The sequence below is a fragment of the Candoia aspera genome, chromosome 15, assembly GCF_035149785.1.
Source record: "Candoia aspera isolate rCanAsp1 chromosome 15, rCanAsp1.hap2, whole genome shotgun sequence".
Lineage (NCBI taxonomy): Eukaryota > Metazoa > Chordata > Lepidosauria > Squamata > Boidae > Candoia > Candoia aspera.
Window position 1 is genome coordinate 12,442,303 of NC_086167.1, and position 18,795 is coordinate 12,461,097.

Consider the following 18,795-nt stretch of genomic DNA (forward strand, 5'->3'; position numbering starts at 1 on the left):
GGACCGGCCGTTCATTCGCTCAGGCCCGGCTGATCGCTTTTCTGTGTTAAGGAGACCCGAAGAGAATCGTGTGATCAAAATAGGGATACCTGCGTTAAAAAGGCCATGGAATAGTCGTTTCCCTGAGCAGCTACTTCTCGGATCAAATCCTTAGTGCCATTTTTTAAGAGTTTCTCTTCTACGGAGTTCCCGCTGACAAGCCTAGAGAAATCAGAGACAAAGCATCACTTTAAAAGGCAGCGCTGGAGGAAACAAGAAAGCCACGGATGTATTTTTTTTTAACAACTACGACAGGAACCTGAAACAGCTTCAAACGAGTATGTACTAATGCCCGGTTGTGTTAACACAAAGAAAAGCTAAGAATTTACCACCAAACTGTTGATCAGATGTTCCTCAAAATACAAAACGTTCATGCTTCGCTTCTGTCTACAATTTTTGCTATTTCGTTATTTGTTAAACGTATAAATTGTGCCACCTCTCTACCAGTCACTCAGGAACAACAGAAAGTTAAAAGTATGAAAGCTTCTTAACGTCAGCACGAAGCCAGCCATTTTAAAACAAGGAGCGGAGCAAAATCCATACAATTCAAAACTAAATTTCTTTATTGTCTGCGGAAAGCAGAGCAAAGGAGGAGCCAGCCACACCTCCCTTGGGAAGGAGCTGCTACTGAAAAGATCTGGTTTCAGATGCTCACTTTTCCAGGTGGAAGAAGATCCCTTATGATAAAAGATGGACAGATTCACACAGAAGGAGCTGGTCCTTCATCTTAACCAGTTCAGAGTTTGTGAGTCAAATTGAGTGTTTTTGTGCCCAAAAGACAAATGGAGGCTGTCTGGTGAAAGGGATATAAATGTAGACTTTTTAAAAGCTATCTAGGGAAGAACAGGTGGATGGATGGACAGATTAGGATGAATGGATGGAAGGAGGGATCTGTGGACAGATTAGGATTGATGGATGGACAGACAGATTAGGATGAAAATAGATGGAAGGATGTATAGGATGAATGGGTGGATGGACAGATTAAGATGAATGGATGGGCAGATTAGAATGGATAGCACGGGAATAACACTAGGAAGAAGACAGGTAGGTAGAGTAGGATGGTTGCCTGGATGCACGGACAGATAGATATGGAGGAAGGGAGGGACAGAGCCAAATCAAATCAATCAGATCAAATCAAATCAGTTTATTACAGCCCTAAGGCCAGACAGAATAAAATACCTAATAGTAGAGCTGTTACATATATATCAGAAAGACAGTAAGTATAATAGGATCTAAAAAATAATTAAGAACATGATGTGGAGGAATAGTTATTTTCTTGTGTGTTGCCTCTTCCTTTCACAAGCATCACCTGTAAATGTGGATGTCCTTGCACCTGCCAATCCTATCACACCACTCCTGAGCTTTCGCCTCCATCACCGGATTTAAGTCGTTGTCATAAAACACAACAGTGTCAGCTTCCACAAGGTTGACACCCGTGGAGCGGCTGTGGGAAGACAGAATGGCGCAGAAGACTCGCTTGTCTCGATTGAAGGTTTTCATCAGCTCCTGAATCGGAAGTGGGGACAAAGAGCACGTTCGTTCGAGCGTGAAAAACAGCGGCAGTCCTGTTCTCCTTGGCTGGATTTGGGGCTCACGCCAACCCAGTTTCCTTAACCACAGTTTGCTGAATACGCTAAAAACAGCTGGATTTGCACAACACACTAGACCCAAACCCCTGGTCTATGAAGTGCATGGCTGGCTTCGGGCACAAAATCAAGAACGAAGCAATCCCACGAGAGCTGAACGCTATGTGTGAACCTGCTCACGGTGTGCAAACAGGCTTCCTCCAACAGTAACCCATGTATGGCTGAGCTGTAGTAAGCCTGCTAAGGGGAGAGTTACAAGGTAACTTAGTGTCAAGTAAGAAGTGTGAGAAAAACAGAGAGACAGACCTGGCGCTCCTCCTGGTTAGCACACTCATCAATTCTCACATAGGTGAGGAAATGGAAATTCAGGAACAATTCCAGAATGTCCAACATCAGCATCATCTGGGACAGGATCAGCACCCTCCGTCCTTCTGATTTAAGCTTCTGGAGTAGAACAGCCAGGGCTTCCAACTTCCCTGCAATGCAAGAAGAATCAAAGTTGGGAGCGTAAAGCCTCTGCAAGGTGCAGGACAGGTGCAGATCAAGGGTTCTCCCCTACCTGCATCGTACTGTATTAGACGGAGGTCAGGAAACGGAAGCAGTCGGGGCATGGTCAGCTGGTGCAGGTAAGGCAACGCCTTCTCTTTCAGGTTGCGCCGGAGTAGTTTCATCCGGTGGCCATAAACAGGGGGAAGCCTCACCACGTGCAAAGATGGAGGAGCAGCCACAGCAGCAGGCAACACGCAGAGCACCCTTGGAAACAAAGCAGACAACACGGCAAATGTTTCTGGTCGGGTCATGTTGTGGCTAGCATTATTTCAAATCCATTCACTGCCAAACTCAGGGAGGAAAAAAAAAATCTACCCCCCTGACCAAGCCTTCCAGAGTCTGGCAACTGATAGTCTCAACTGCTGAAGACCACAAGCAGAGAAGAAGAGCAGGCTGAAAGGAGATGGGGACATGGGGAGGGAGGTGAGCTCAAAACTCAGCTGCAAAGAATTCATTCTGAGCAAGGCACTATGACCAGATTGTACACAGGCAGGTCAGACACGGGATGTGGAGTTCAGCAACATCTGGAAGGCTGAAGCTCCCCATCCTGCTCTAGAACCATCTGGCTGGTTGCCTAGGAACAGATGATGGAGAAGACAAATTTTTGGTACCTTATGATCGTAAGGATGGCAAAGATACATGCAGAGAATGGGGGAAAATATGCCTAAGCCTTCCAACTACGATCATCTGGGGCTCAAATTAGTTACCTCAAGAGCCCATAATAAATATTAATTAGACAACCATCTGGAGCTTACGCAGTCCCACAAACACACCTTGATAAGCCCTAGCAGAATTGTTAGGAGGAAGTTTCAAGTCATGCATGAAGCTTGGAATCACCTATTGATGGTGTCCCTCAAGGATTCCTGTTGCTGTTCCAGGGTCCAGGTCAGCCCCCGGAGAGGTTCCTGGCGATCTTTGGAAAGGCAGCAGTTCGCAAAACCAGCCCAGCTCCATTTGCTGGCTGCCGTGGAAAACTGAGGGGCTGCATTAGAGTTGCCCACCAGAGAGCAAAGTCTGCGAAGGTCCTTGCCATACAGCGGTGCTCTGGAGCAACGACGTTCGTTGCAGGAAAAGATCCTGTCTAAACGCTCTTTCAGAAGCCTGTTTTTTTCCTCAAACGATTCCTTTGCAGAAAACAGAAAAAGTTATACCAACAGTGGTCCCAGAACTCATTAATATTCTAAAATTAGAAGGATAAAGACAGTATTCTACAGCTGCCCGCTGGTACAATCCCAAATTTAATTGCAAACATTTTTCAATCCAAATGCGGATACATAAGGTGACCTTCTATGTACAGTTGCAAGTATCCAATCCTGCAGGGATGTTTTGTTTTTGTTTTTCAATGATTAAAATTGCATTGACACCCCCCCCTCCCATATACAGTGGGAGCAGATGGTCCTCACAGATAGTGTCTTCTATATTGCTTGTATAATAATAATAATAATAATAATAATAATAATAATAATAATAATAATAGCAGCAACAAGCTTCCCCAGGTGCTGTGATTTGCTGTCATACATCACTGGTGGATTTTTTCTTCTTAAGCCTTGCTTACATCAAAAATAACTAAAATATAGCTTTGTTCCCCCACAATTTAACATACACAGCTTCAACTCAAAGGAAGAGAAGAGCAATAAATGCTGAAGAGAGGAAAAGCGGTCTTCCAAAGGCCAAGAACGAAAAAAGACGAAAAGTTGTACGCAGCGTAGCCTCTTAGTTCCAAAAAGGATTTAAAAGAGAAGTTAATTTTGACCCCCTAGTTCATAACTGCAAAATAAGTCTACGGTACCTGTGAGTGTCCTCCATGAATGCCAGATTTTAATGATGAAGCAGAGTCCCCTGATGCTAAATTTGCACCCATCGTTCTTCCTGGAACACACACTTAAACATAAATCAAGTGTTTATACAACTCAAGCACACTGTTATAAATTACTTCACACACGGTGTGACTGCTCTGAATCAGGCTGTTGAGGTCACTGGTGGCATTCACACTCCGTGCCCTGGCAGTCAAGGGCACCCTTGCATTTAACTACTTACTGGTCAAAAAGGGCGATCAGAAATTGCACCCAGGCAAGTGAAGAGGTACAGGAGAGACACTGTGTACCTCCTTCAGCCTGGGGCTTTACTCATCAAAGGGGCTGGCAGAGAAGGGAGACTCCTGTCTCTCTGTTGCCTTATTTACGGGTGAAATGCCCGCCAGTGATTTTCGTGGCCTTACTGAAGAGGCTGCGTAGACTAAAAGGCCACCCCCACAGATGGGGACAGCTTGTTTGAAAAGGAGGTGGGGGCAAAGAGAAACATCAGAATCTCTTACACAACTGCCATGTGATTTGCAGGAAGCAACAACATAAACCACATCTCCCCAAATCCCATTCACACAAAATCACTGGCCCTACCAGTTTTGCATACTCTCAGAGGCCGGTCTGAATTTTTATTTCCCGCTACGTCTTGCAATAAGTGTCGGAATCCAGCACAGAGTGCACAGCTGAACCCGTTCCCCCGCCCCCCCTCTTCCAAGGTAGGGCAGAGACTTCTCTGTGCTATGACCCCAGGAAGGTGAAAGGCAGGAAGAAACCTTGACCAAATGAAGTGTCCCCAAGGCAGCTGCTTTCATATTGCAACTCCACCTTCCCTTTGTCTTTTCCTTCCGAGCAAAGTTGACAGAAAGGGAGCCACTCCCCATTTTCATTTTCAGCAATACCTCTGGGACCTACGCAGGACGGACAAGCATTCTCGGAAAGAAAGGGTATGTCAGGGGCTGAGACCGCACCAGGCCAGCTTCCCACACTTTGAAAAATTAAAGCCACCTAAATGAAAGTTGAACCGTCAAAGGGGCCTCCCAGGAGCCAAGAAAGTTTGCAGAGGTACCTTCTTGCCAACAGGCGCTGGCTTAGGGACCAAAGCTTTATAATGGGCATTAAAAGAAAAGTTGGAGTGTCCACTTTTATGGTTTGCAAGCATCGCTGTTCCACTGCAGTGGCTTTATCTATAACCCTGGTTCACTGTTCTCTTGTTAATGCTCTGAGTGCAGCAGCAAGATAGGAATTAAACAGATAAGACAGACAGACAGACACAAAGGAAGAGTCCTTACCTGGCTGCGTCCCTGCCGAAGTCTGCAAACCCACTGGATGTTGGTTCCCCAGTGCGTTCAGAGCATTTTGAACAGTCCCAGCTTGAGGCACCGTCTGCACCACCACGGGGCCCTGAGGCCTAAGGTACTGGGGTCCGGGAGCCGAAACAATCTGCAGGACGCTGCCTGGTGGGTGGAAATTTAAGGCAGGAGAAGTCACCGACTGTCCGTTTCAGTAAGACCATCCCACTGATTTCTTACACTGCATCTTAGGAAATGGAGGAGGCTGTCTTGAATTTATGGGATTCATACTACAAGACCCAGGGAAGAAGGCTGCATTAGGTTTGGAGGTCACTTCAGATCCAGTAAATGTACTCATTTAAGTAAGAGACATTTGGGGGGGGAAATCCACAATCTGAAGATGAGCTGCTGGGACGGAGGGAAACTCCTTTTCAAATTAATAAACTGGTTCTGAGAAAGCCTGTATAAAGCCAAGTCCCAAGCTATCAGAGGGACGGGAGCAACCCTCGCTTGCGTGACCTCAAAAATGAGCTTGGGAGCAGTTTGACGGCTTTCCTTTTTGCAAATTCATCCTCAGGATCGGCAGCTAGCTGTGATGACACCAACCCAATGGAGCATGAACGTAAGAGGAAGCGTTTGCCTCCTGAAGTTATAATGCGTGTTTTGCCACGTCCCCGTCTTGCCCGTGTCCCTGAACTCGCCAAGACTTTCCCTCCTATCTTTACAGGTCAGGGGGGGGAAAAATCTGACCAAAGAATTCACACTTAAAATAAAACACAGCCTGCACTCAACAGAGATAAGCAGTCAACGGATGCTATTTTCAATTCCTCCCTTTCTACGTGATCTCTCTGCCTGTCTCATACACACCAGAATTGAAACCTGCAGGGACTCAAAACAGGAGGATCAGACCACAGTTAAACCACCCAGAGATTCCTTAGGTGGCCTTAAAGAAGGCTGGTTTCTACCAGTCTCAACAGGTCTGCAGAACGGGAGTGATCCAGGCTGGTCAGAGGGATCCTTGCCCTGAACGCCTAGGCACAGAGGACTATGCAAAATCCAAAATACGTCCAAAGTACGGGTGGATCACCAACCCCAACCAAGAAAATCCCAGGGATGGGAAAGCCTCGGTGACTCGTTGTTGAAAGCTGCCCACCTTGCAGTTGCAGAGGCTGTCCTGCAGTCAGCTGGCGGAGTTGGCTGTGGGACAGAGTGAATTTGTTCCCCTGGAACTGGAGCGTCACCGGCGTCTCTGGCTGCGTGATCCGGCCCTGTGCCCCTGCAATGGAAGCCAGCTGGGCTATTTTGACCACTTCACCACCTGGGGGAGAGGGGCGGAAGCACCCATAAAAACGGGGAGGGTGAGCGGGCCATCTCCCGGACGTCCCCTTTTTCCTCTCGTTCAGGTTAGTAAAACCGGCATTGCCCACGTGCAGAAATGTAGAGAAGGCAGAGGGGGGGGAGGGGAGGGAAGTGTCATTCAGAAGTTCCACAGGTACTGCTTTAATACAGGTGATGGACGAATTGCATCTGCTTGGTTTCTTTAAAGGCAGAACGGTTGATGAGAGGGCGGGGAGAGGGCAGAAGTCCTTCCTCTTTCACAGGTAACAAGCGTGACCTGGAAAAACTCAAGTGACACTTCAGAGAGAGCAGAAAAGTCATGAAGGTCAGACCTCTACCGCCTTTTCAAAAGCAAAATATAACGAAGCTCAAGAGAGGCTAAAAGGGTTACAGGAATTAGCAATGCACGGGGCGTATTTAATAATTCACCGGAAGGGTTATGTTTTTAGGGCTCTGCAAAGCTTGGCTTTGGAGATCAGCTTGGAGCAGATTCATCGGACCTCCAAATCCCATTTGCGGACGATTCAGAAGGGCTTAATTTTCCAAATTGATCTGTCTCGTCCAATTAGCCATTGTTAATTTTGTGCTGTGGGCCTGTAAGCTTCCATAAGCCACAGCCAAAACAACTCTGATTCAGAGAATGCATGTGACACTGCACAGAAGATTGTCTTTCACAGGCGCCGTCTGATTAAGAGTTTCAGGTTGATGGGCCAGAAGCGACAAATACGAATTCCTTTTGCCACCCTGCTCTTGCAGCGCAAACAAGAAGTTTACAAGGAGCTAAAAGCTTCTTCCGTAAAATCATTTCAGGTCAACTGGGAAAAATCAGTACCTGTCACGCCTGAAAACCCTCGTCTTGGCTTCAGTGCCTCCAAAGCTTCAAATCTCCCGAGGTTTGGAGGTGAGCATGGAATGTTTGGCTTTTACAAAGGCAGCGGATCCCCCCCCCCCCGGGGGGTTGGAACATTAGTACGTCAGTGCCCAAGAGCCTCTAGACATGCTAACAGCGCATCTGCAGTCTGAAATAAACCGCCTCAGCCTGTTCCTAGCCCAGCTTCCCATTCGTCCCTAAGGCTTACGTAGGTGCCTCCGCCCGAGAGAGGCGCTCTTTAGCAGGATGTGGTTAGTGTTCTCAAAATAAAAAGAGTTAAATTAGGAAGAGGAAATCTCCCCCCCCCAAAAAAAAACCAGAAAGTTTCCAGGTTCAGAAGAAGTCTGGCCAAGAGAAGAAACATGCAGGAAGGAGGAGATTAAGTTGACACCGCTAATGTATGTTCACAGCGATTTTTGGAGTCGTTTTTTCCTTATCGAAACGTTGCACTTTTAAAAAAAAAAAAAAAGAAACCTCTTTGTCAAATGAGCAACGTAAAAGGGTGAACGAGGCAACTCCAAAGAGGAGAAGGGAAAGGGGAAGAACCAAACCAAGCCACCACCCAATATATATATATATATATATATATTTATCTCATCCTGTACACATTTTTAGGGTGCCTAATAACTTAACCTCGGGGAAGCTTTGGGGAAAAAAGAAGAAGAAGAAGAAGAAGGAAGAGAAGGAAGTGGAGAGATCTGGGAAGCAGGGGCAGAGGGGCACTTACTGGGCAACCGGGCCTGTGCCTGAGAGGTCAACACAAGCCTCTGAGGCAGGACACTCGGTTGGATGGAGTGTGGGGGGGCCTGTGGCTGGGCCTGCCCTAGCTGCAGGCCTGGGGTGGTGGCCTGGCCCCGCGGTTTCACAGGATGGGCCGGGCCAGCTGCTGTGGCGAAGGTCATGGCTGGCTGATGTCTCGGAGGAGGAAGAGGAGGAGGAGGAGGAGGAGGAGGCGGCGGCGCACCGGAGCAAGTCGGGGCCGCCTGCAACTGGGGTGCGGCCGCAGCGGAGGAGACGGCGGCAGCTGCAATCAATAAGGGCGGGGGGGCAAGCTGTTAGAGTCGGTCCGTTTCGTTTCGTTTCAAGGGTTAGCGCAATGGAGACTTTTTAAAAAAAAAGAAAACAAAACAATCGTTTGAAGTCTTGTGGCCTAAGTACAGACACGTGGCCTTGGAAAGAAAAGAAAAACCCAGAGACATCTGGGAGCTTAAATTACATCACTGAAATGGTAACTGTGCTTTCGTGAAGCTTGGTTGCTTGCTCAAACACACACACACACACACCACTCTGGCTGCATAGCATGAGTGGGCCAGACTGGTTTGCTAGTTCTTTGCTTCAAAAACCTTGAATGTTTTCCAACGGGAAGCTCTCAAACGGCATCAAGGGGCAGCCAGTGTACAGGTAGTCCTCAACTTACAACCATTCGTTTAGCAACCATTTGAAGTTACGACGGCGCTGAAAAAGTGACTTACGACCGATCCTCACCCTTATGACCGTCGCAGCATCCCCATGGTCACGCGATCAAAATTCAAGTGCTTGGCAACCGGCATGTATTTACGATGGTTGCTGCATCCCAGGTCACACGATCACCATTTGCAACCAGCTTCCGGCAAGCAAAGTCAATGGGGAAAGCTGGATTCACTTAACGACCATGTGATTCACTTAACGGCCATGGTGATTCGCTTAATGACCATGGCAAAAAGGTCATAACATCAAGTGTGACTCACTTATCAACTGCCTCACTTAGCAACAGAAGTTTGGGTCCCAATTGTGGTCATTAAGCCGAGGACTACCCGTAGTATAAAAACAGGTGCCCTGAAGATGCAGCTCTATTATGCTCATCCTAACTACCCACTGAATCTGAGACCAAACACACACACACACACACACCACATTCATTGCTTGGAAATGCTACTTTCAGCTCAAGCTGAAACGTTCAGGAAAAAAAATAGATGGTGAAAATATAGGTAAGACGACTTCTTGCTTGAACGCTTTCATACCCTCTGTTCCAGATTTTCAGGAAAAGCACAACTGGTCTCTCCTGGGGTGATCAAAAGTGAGATTCTCCCAGAATGTTCAGCGAACAGGCTGCGATTAATTTCCTTTGGACCAACCGCAGCCTTTTGATGCAGAAAAGCATCTAAGCCCCAAGTCCCTTGCCTGGACCAGCTCCAGAAGGAGCATTACAGTGTGCTGTTGCTCTTTTTATCCCCTCTCAGAAGTTTCAAATCAAAAGAAGCGGGGGGGGGGGAAGGAGAGGGTAGGAGAGCTTAAAATCAGCTCTTCGGAGAGGAATCCATCAAAATTTCCAGAATTGCCTCTGCCCACCTTGGACTGAACAAAGGCATCCTGCCTTGCAACTCAGTAAAGACACCCCACCCAAGACCAGCAGGTCACTTTACATGTTGAGAACCACAATTCTAGGTTTCCAAGAGCCAGTTCAGGGCATGTTCAGAAAATAAGAGAAACTTATCCAGCCGAGCTGGGTAGAAGGTCAGGCAAGACCTGGGAATCCTTCGCCCCAATCCCAGGTGGACAACTCAGGATTCTTACACCCTGCTTGGCCTGAAGGGCACAGCTGAAAATGCTGACCTAAGCTCAAGGAGAATCTATTAGGTGGATTTACTCAATCCATGCCTTCAGTATGACATTTTGGTTCAGCTTTCCCAACATGAATTCATTCAGATAGGCAGGAATTCCAACTGGGCGGGGGTGGGGAGGGGACTGACCCTCAATAAACCAGGAAGGCACCAGGTTGAGGAAGGCCAACTTAATTCAAGGACTGGTTGTCAGTGGGAAGGAGGGAGGGAGATGCACATGGAGGGGACCCAACCCACCTCTGTTGCAATGGCCATTCAGAGGCTCAGCGGGAAGCCAGAGAGGCATTGCCTTTCTTACCTTGGTTTGCAGATACCGTACCCATGGGGGACCTTCCTCGCACTTGGGCCTGTTGCGCAACCGCAGCTGCACTTGTGGCACGTTGCACCTGGGTGCTGGGAAACGACACCATCCTGCCTTCTGGCTTTTGTCCATACTGAACAGGTTGAAACAACCTAAAAAAAGGGGGGGGGGGTTACGATTTTCCGCGGGGCGCAGCAAGTAATGAGCGGAACCAAGCAAAATTATTTCAGCGTCTCCTTCCAGCCACACAAAAGCAGGAGCTGTCTTTGCCACCGAGGTCAGACGGCGTGGATTTGGGTTCTCACGTCCCGAGCCAAAGGTACACGTCAGCATCCTTTTGATGCCCTCAGCAGCGATAGGGGTTAAATATTCAGGTGGGGGGGGCACAATGGGGGTGCCCTAAGCCTTGGGGGAGGGTGCTTCAAGCTCCTGCTTCCCTCCTTCAAACCCTTGAACTCCACTCTGAAATTGAGCCCCGGCCTCCACCCCGCTTTGGACTGGGGCCACCAACGTGCCACGCAAAAACTGGACAGGGCCAACGGTCCAGCAAAAGTTATGCTTGGCCGAACGAGGGGCACCGATGTTACAGAAAGCTAGGGGCTGCTCACCTGTTTGGCTTCAGCTTTACAGGGTTAGGCCTGGGAGGTGGGAGTGGAGAGGCGTAAATCTCTTCGATGAGCTTTCGTGTTACCTTTTGCTTGGGTACAACTTGCGATTCGTAGCGTGTCATTTTGTTCTCAAGCCCAATCAAGTCAAAGAGACTCAGGTCTGCAACCTACAGGGCGGCCAAGGGGGGGGGGGGAGTGCATTTATATTTTTATTTAAGAATATCGTTTTTATTGTAGTTTAATCTGTATTTATCCTAGTTTTATTGCAAACCTCCCAGAGTTGCTCTTTGAGCGAGACGGGGGGTGACGGAATTCGAAATATAAATAAATATAAATAAATCTGTGTTCCTATTTTAATTTTATTTAGTCCATTTCACTCTCTCTCTCTCTCTCTCTCTCTGAAACTTACCTCTTTCATGCGAAGTTGCCCGAATCTGAAATAATGTTTGTAAATAAATCGTGATCTCCCAGGGAACCCCTAGCGACCTCTTGCAGAACCCAAGGGCACCACGGAACCCTGGTGGAGGAACCCTGCTCTAGCATGACTTACCTGGCTGAGTTCACAAAAGGTATTAAATCATAAACAAGTGATAGAAAACCTAATGACAAGATTTTGCTCAACAGGCTAATCCGAAACCAGGCCATAGGATGGCTTGGTGTTTGTTTTGTGAACCAGGCCACTGAACTCTCTAGAAGCTGGTTCCCTCAAGATATGCTGGGACGCTCACCACATTGCGGCATACAGGGTAAATTATAAGTGAGAAGTTGAAAATATGCTCTCTCTCCCTCACCCAACAGGGTGTTTTGCAAATCCACTGTTCGACTCACCTTCCAGAGGTTGTTCTCAAGTGCTAGCAAGGCCAGTGAGGCAGTTGTGTACTGCAACACCTCAGAAACGTAAGACGAGCTGGACAGCCGAGGGTTTATCAGGTCCGGATGGTTGCAGATCTTCTGCAGCTGCATCAAGACGTGAAGAACGCTGACAAAATGCCCGCTTTTAAGGGCATCCTGGGTCCTGCCAAAGGAAAAGAAAAGAAAGCAGAGGGTCAGCTCTACAACAATGGATTGTGGGATGTCCATGAAATCAGTGCCTCACTGCCAAGGCTTCACATCAGCTGTCTCTGCTCTTCCTGTGGAAGCTTGAAGGTGCTCATGTAAAGCATGACTGCCTTCCATCAAGACAACAATTTAATGTTTGACTCAGAACGTCATACCCAGGTTGGAGTATGACGTCCTCATACATCACTTTCTGTCTGTTTGAAAGCCGGCACTTCAGCACATGTTCGTATTTCTTGGTCAGCTGTTTCTCTACGTCCCTTTTCGATCTGCGCAAAATAAATGGCTGGATCATCTGGGGTGGGGAGGTTGAAGGGAGGGAGAGAGAGGAATATGCTATTAATATAATCTGTGTTAAATCGCGTTAATAAAATGACCCTAGGCCAGCCCCATGCACAATTCAAGCGCACGGCCTGGGCAACTCACTCTGTGGAGCCTGATGACGAGCTTATGGCAGTAGTCTTGATTTTCCTCGTTGGCAGCTTTTACTGGGAAATCGAGATAAGCTTTGGAGATTCCTGGAATCAGGAAGTGCACCATGGTCCACAGTTCCATCAAGGTGTTGTGCAGAGGGGTATCGATCAGGAGTAAGCGGTGTCGGCTACAAAGAGGGAGAGGCTCTCGTTACACAGACGGACATTCCTTAGCTTCTTTTGAGAAACCGCAGCAGAACATAACCCAAAGAGAGCTGAATTTGGATTCCTGGTCCAAACGAGGCTCAAACCAATGAGGGTCACAAGAGGCGACCTTACAGAACGAGGATCAGTGACTAAGTACCACGAAATGTGAGGCAGTGGAGAAAAGGCACATTTTCATAGGGTCCAGACCTGCGAAGATGGAAGAGAGCTTCCCAGTGCTTCTCTGTCATGTTCTTAATCTGCTGCATCTCATCCACAATGAGGTACCTCCATCGCATCTTCATGAATGCTTGGTGGCCTTTGAAGAGCTGCTTGTAGGAGGTGATGCACACGTTAAAACTGTTGGGTTCCATCCACTCCTGCCCAAAAAAAAAAAAAAAAAGTTGGGGGGCAGGCAAAGCAAACCAAGACTTAAGAGGACTGGAATGTTCTCCTGTATCCAACTCCCCTATTTTCTTCCATGTGAGGCACAACCTTCTAGAGAACATTTGGCATCTACTTGAGCTGTTCTTCCTGAAGGACGAATAGGACTAACTTCCAGGCTCTTTCTAACGATGAAGCATTCAGCGCGGTATAGAACGGGATGGCTTTTTACCGTTATCAGCTACAATTTACAGCCGATGCCTAATACATTGCTGCAATTCAATATTTCGTTCTAAACTGCCATGAGGAAAGGCCGGTTCTTTCAACGAATATTGATCAGATCTCAGCAATCAGATCTCCTTCCCAAGGGTTAAGCTTTGATGTGATCAAAGGATTCTTGCAGTATTTTCTGCTGGCTCCTAAACTCCATCAAGAAAGGGTAGGGGGCTGGCCTTTTCGGAGGTGTGGGGGCTTGGCTCAATCTGTGAACCCAGGCACTGTGGTTTATTAAGCCCTGGTGTGTGGTTCTGGGTGATGCATGAACTCAGTCAATCAAGATTCCTTCAACAAACCATGGCTTAAGAAAACCCAACCCTTGTGGTTTTTAATGGTTTGCATGCTGTGCTATACGAAACCAGCCAACCCAAGGTCAGACACCTCAGGGTTTAGCATGACATGAATCCAGTCAGTATGAGAGCCTAGGAGACCAACAGCAAAGAATATTTGCAGCACGGGGTTGAACGGTGGAGTCCTTGGTGTTCTCTGAGCTTGGCTGTTTTCTTGCAGACGTTTCATTGCTCGACTAGGCAACACCTCCAGTGCCTCAAGGACTTCACAGCCTTTTGCTGCTGGACTGGGCAACATCAAGGACTCCACACCCTAGGGGAGCCTAGCTCAGTTCACAACCAAGTGGACGGTGCTGAAATCTCTTGGCTGAAGAACTGGGGCAAAAGCTGAACACATGAACCAAAACCGCCGTAATCCTGCCCGCAGACATGAACTGATAAAACGGTCTACCTGTCTTTTAACTCGCAGTTCTCGCTGGCTACCAATATAGAGCATGATTTTCAGCCCGGGGCACCAACGTTTGAGTTCAAGCTCCCACTTTAGGATGTTACAACTTCGGACGACAACCAGGTGGGGACCCCAGTCACCTGAAAAGGGAGCAAAAGGAGAGCTGCCAAGAATCAACCCATGCACGGAAGCTCCTCGTTCACTACCTGACCCGTTCGCACAACCGACGGGTCACGGAGCAGGGGATGACAGCACGGCTGGCTTACCCTCATTACAGGCCAGGTGTGCAAAGAAAGCGATGATCTGCACTGTTTTCCCAAGGCCAGCTTCATCGGCCAAGATGCCGTTCAGGTTCTTCTTGTACAGCTTGGCCAACCAATCTAAGCCGATCTTCTGATATTCTCGAAGGGAGCCGTACAAGAGGGGAGGGGTGTTATACTTGACCTGCAGGCAGAATACCTGTGAACACATTTCTTCTTCTCCATGACATTCAGCTGCTCTCTTCATTAATTCGCTGTGCGATTCATGAAGAGCTTCACAGTAAAACGGTAACTTGGTTGTCTTTCTACAGACCGATACAAGCTTCCCGCCCACCCTCCTATCCCTTCTTTTCCTCTCTGTAAGTGAGGGGAGCCTCGCCTTCTGCACTTGCAGCGAAGAACTCTTTGGGCACAGTCCAACGTACGCCACCGGTGAAATAAGTAAATAAAGGCACACAAAGGTTATTTACCGCGGTTGTGATCCGGGCGCTGCCTTTGGGTAAGAGGGCCTCTGCTGCAGCTGCCACTTCTGCTATATCTCGCCCGTGTTTCTTGCTGGGCATCACCCTCTCGGCCCCCTTGTACTGTTCGATGCTGAGGAGGGAGTCGATCAAGATCGCCTCCTTCTGAAGGATCTCCCTTTCGGCCAGGCGGTCTTCCATTTCTAAACAAAGGATAGATCGGACATGCTCTGTGCGAGCTGGGCTCTTGGAGGAACGTTGGGTAGGCTGACCTCCTTCGGCAAGCCTTGACAGCCATGGCCAAGGATGCAAGAGGAAGTGAGGTCAGAAACATTTTGCCCGTGACAAAGCACCTCTAACGCTTCTGGAGGCTGCCGGCCGAATCCTAAAATTGTGAGTTTTATTTAAAACTAGCCAGCGATTATAAAATTGCCAGATAGGATGACCTTGCGAGAGTTTACGCATTAATTATACCCAAATGTATATTCAGGTAGTCCTTGCTTTACAGCTGCAATTGGAACTGGAATTTCGGTTGCTAAGCGGGGCAGTGTTAAGCGAGGCATCACACAACTGGACCCCATTTTACAACCATTTTTACCAGTCATTAAGTGCATTGTGGCAGTCATTACGTGAATCAACAATTCCCTACTGATCTGGCTCGGCAGAAGCTGGCTGGGAAGGTTGCAAATTGTAATCATGTTATTGCAGGATGCTGCAACCGGTCATAAATACGAGCCAGTCGCCAAGCGCCCAAATCACATGTGACCATGGGGGGGGTGCAATAGTCGGAGCTTTGAGGACAGGTCACAAGTAACATTTTAGCCCTGTCGTATCTCCAAACCGTCATTAAACAAATGGTTGCTAAGCAAGGACTACCTATATGTATTTAGGGCCCCTGGTCAAGATGTTGGACCACTCCAAACTGCAGATTTCTAGGAGACAATCTTTTCCATTGATACACAACATAACTCATCACAAAATTAAGCTTTGATATAAAATTCCTGTTTAAACGTAAGTTACCAGGTAACTGTAAGCAAGCCTGTACCATAGCAAAGCTGAAAAATCTGCCGTACTCTGAAAAATGTTGATGACGAGGCATGAACCCATGGGAATTTTGGAAGCCAGAAGTCTCCAGGTCAAAAGAATAATTTTGCCATCTGGTGGCCTCAGCATAAGCCACTCTCGGTCATCTTTAGTCCCCTGCTCTCCAAATCGCAATGGTGGAGCAAGGAGATAACGGATCTGAGCTACCTTGGGACGGATTGCTTTAATAAGTGCTAGATAATACCCCCTCAGTATCTCAAAATTCCACATAAATGCCAAGTATTATCTCAGTGTGGATGAGTTATATAAATCTAAACAAATCTGCCGCTCTCTGTTCAAGGTGATACCTTCTATAAAAGCATTTGGAAAGGAAACTGCCACAATATACCTTCCTCACTAGTCTCTTCTTCCGGCTTGGGCTGGGGCCAGTGAAAGGTCTCAGCAAAGGCGCCTTCATACATCTTCATCAAATCATCCAAAGGCAGCTCAGCTATGAACGAGATTGGGGGGAAAAAATAAGAAGGAACATGAGATTGAGGCTTTAATTCAGCCCTAAGAGCTGAGGCAGGTGGAAGCTGTTCAGCAAGAAACATGTCTTTTCAATAAGGACCCTTTCAACAAAGCCTCCAGGAAATTTTCCACGTTCCTATCCTCAAAGTTCCATTCAAAGTGTCTTTGGGGAAGAAAACGCAGGGCCGTTTTTGAAGGTATTGAGTTCTGGGGCAAATAATTGCCTCTGTAAATAAGATCAGATCCATCGGCTCCCCGCAGGAACAAGACGCAGAAGGCTCATGACCGACCAGGGAGAACATTCGTCCAGAGGGCACCTTCTCCTTTGAAGGGAGAATTGATCAGCCACTCACCCACTTTAGCTCCTTCGCAGCTGGTGACCCCAAGCAAGCCAGGCACCTGTAAGCCCTCAGAGCGCTTTTCTCATCAATGCTTAAAGCGAGATGTGACAATACAACCTTCCTTAGCCAGAAGAGCATCTTTGGCGGGTGGTGGATTCTCACCTCTATGGGCACCCCTCACAACTAACAGGTGGGGCCGTTCAAATCTGCTCCACGTTCTGGCACAGAAATGAGAAAAGCTTCTGGAATGCGCCTGGCGTTCCAACAGAGAACAGAGCAGAACTGCGGAAATGGCGTACCCAAATCACCATTTGGCATTCTACAACATGCAACATGGTCTGAATAAATATATATATTTTTAAGAAGCAAACAGTGACACTCGTCAGTTTCAGATTAGTGCAATGAGACCACGGGGTTGCTGGGACGGCTGGAACTTCGAGGACTGGTCGTAACCAACGCTCGTTCAGCGCCATTGTAACTTCGAACGGTTGCTGAACGAGTGGCGGTTAACCAAGGACTACCTGTATTTTGCAACGTCCTACGGAAAGGCAATGCGGAAGCCCTTGCGCTCACCTTCATGGGCCAACGTGGACAGCTCCATCTGATGGTTGACATTCCCTTCTTTAGCTTCCTGCTCTTCAATGGTCTCCTCCTCATCTTCCACTGAAAGAAAACGTCAGGCCCACAGGTCAAGCCAAGGAGAGGAAGGAATATGCGTGGGCCAGAATGTGCATTCTGTGGCCTACGGGGGCTTCTATGCAAATGGAATGTATATACATGCATACACCCTATGTTTTACCTATGTCCTCTAAACCAACCATTTAATAGACCATTCACTTCATGATGCCATTTTGGGTGGGTGGGCATTGCACCGCTCTCCCTTAAAGTCTGGCTAACGGACATTGAACTAAATTGTAGCGATTCTTATTATCGTATCATTTCATATCACACTATACAGCCTAGGCTATTATCACAATGGGATGACTGTAATTTTTACATCCAGAAGGCCATTGGCATGGAGAAAATTCTTTCAGAAACTCCAGGGGGAAACTGCAGTTGCACCAAACCAAGGATGCAGCCATGTATTTTTCAAGTTAAAAATTAAGCCACGCCCTTTTTGTGAATAGAAAGCAGCAGAACATACTAGGGAGAACATTTCTGGACTGTTTTTTGTTTTGCTCTGCTGTTTTCCCTCTGACACTACATGTGCATTGAAACCCCACCACCTCCAGGGGTACGGTCCAGCCTGCTTGACTTTTCTGTCGCCCGTGCAGACTTAGCGGCATCATATATATTAAGTGACACACTCAATTGGACGAAGGCCACCTTTATGTATGTAGAATGGGCAATTCTAAGCGCAAGTATTACTAAATCCCACAATTTACAAAACACCAAGCTTTTTGGGTGGAAGGGAAGAACTAAACCAGCCACGCCAGAATTGAGCAGCTGAGTCGCGAAATTCTGGATGACCCTTGAGGGAGATGAAAGCAGAAAACTGTCAGGACACTCTAAGGGCTCAGTACCTCCAGACATTAATTGACAGAGCCACATACTGGGACCGTAACAAAACTCTTATGTTCCTTCCTCCAGGGCCCACATACGTATGTGGTCAGTAGAACTGCTAAATTTATAGTTAGGGCTGTCCAACTGAGAACGCAACTTATAGAACACATCGGGGTGGCGTGTAAAGCTGACGAATTCATTTAAACTCACATGGTTTCTGTATTTTATTACTCAATTTATTCTATCTTGCATTTTTAATTTTATCTCTATTTTACCCTACTGTTATTTTATCGTAGTTTATCTCACCGTAGTCTATTTTAACCAATTTTACTGTATTTTAGCTGTTTTATGGTATCGTATTTTATATTTTGTATCTATAATGGCTGATGCCCAACTTCCTGATATGGTCATTTGACTAATCAATAAAGTTATTCATTGCGATCGTTGTCAGGATGCTGTACTGCTTTGTTCCCAGTTTCACATCTTCCACCACGCTGATGGAGCAGTAGTAGTAGCTGAGATTAAAAGACTGAACAGGCGGCGGCACATGACCAACCTTCATCGTCTATCAGAGGCGTGCTTGCCTTTCTCTTTCTTCTAGATGACCATGAACCCTACAAAA

The 18,795-nt window shown here is 47.3% G+C and overlaps 1 protein-coding gene across 7 annotated transcripts in view; it reads right to left on the reverse strand.

Annotated features, from left to right (window-relative positions):
* The window catches only part of EP400 (E1A binding protein p400), a 59,324-nt gene that overhangs the window by 21,095 nt on the left and 19,434 nt on the right, over positions 1-18,795 (reverse strand). For 5 of the 7 annotated variants that reach the window (XM_063315709.1, XM_063315708.1, XM_063315707.1 and 2 more), the window contains 21 exons: positions 18,730-18,787; positions 17,244-17,333; positions 16,208-16,309; positions 14,785-14,978; positions 14,321-14,498; positions 14,058-14,194; positions 12,867-13,036; positions 12,466-12,640; positions 12,198-12,334; positions 11,812-11,998; positions 10,984-11,150; positions 10,373-10,527; positions 8,202-8,498; positions 6,419-6,583; positions 5,266-5,430; positions 3,964-4,043; positions 3,012-3,298; positions 2,185-2,378; positions 1,932-2,101; positions 1,349-1,545; positions 90-201 (listed from right to left, as the gene is read on the reverse strand). In XM_063315709.1, the coding sequence (XP_063171779.1) occupies positions 90-201; positions 1,349-1,545; positions 1,932-2,101; positions 2,185-2,378; positions 3,012-3,298; positions 3,964-4,043; positions 5,266-5,430; positions 6,419-6,583; positions 8,202-8,498; positions 10,373-10,527; positions 10,984-11,150; positions 11,812-11,998; positions 12,198-12,334; positions 12,466-12,640; positions 12,867-13,036; positions 14,058-14,194; positions 14,321-14,498; positions 14,785-14,978; positions 16,208-16,309; positions 17,244-17,333; positions 18,730-18,787 (3,417 nt within the window). The remainder of the gene's footprint in view (positions 1-89; positions 202-1,348; positions 1,546-1,931; positions 2,102-2,184; positions 2,379-3,011; positions 3,299-3,963; positions 4,044-5,265; positions 5,431-6,418; positions 6,584-8,201; positions 8,499-10,372; positions 10,528-10,983; positions 11,151-11,811; positions 11,999-12,197; positions 12,335-12,465; positions 12,641-12,866; positions 13,037-14,057; positions 14,195-14,320; positions 14,499-14,784; positions 14,979-16,207; positions 16,310-17,243; positions 17,334-18,729; positions 18,788-18,795) is intronic. The other 2 variants (XM_063315706.1, XM_063315710.1) reach the window with 2 other exon arrangements.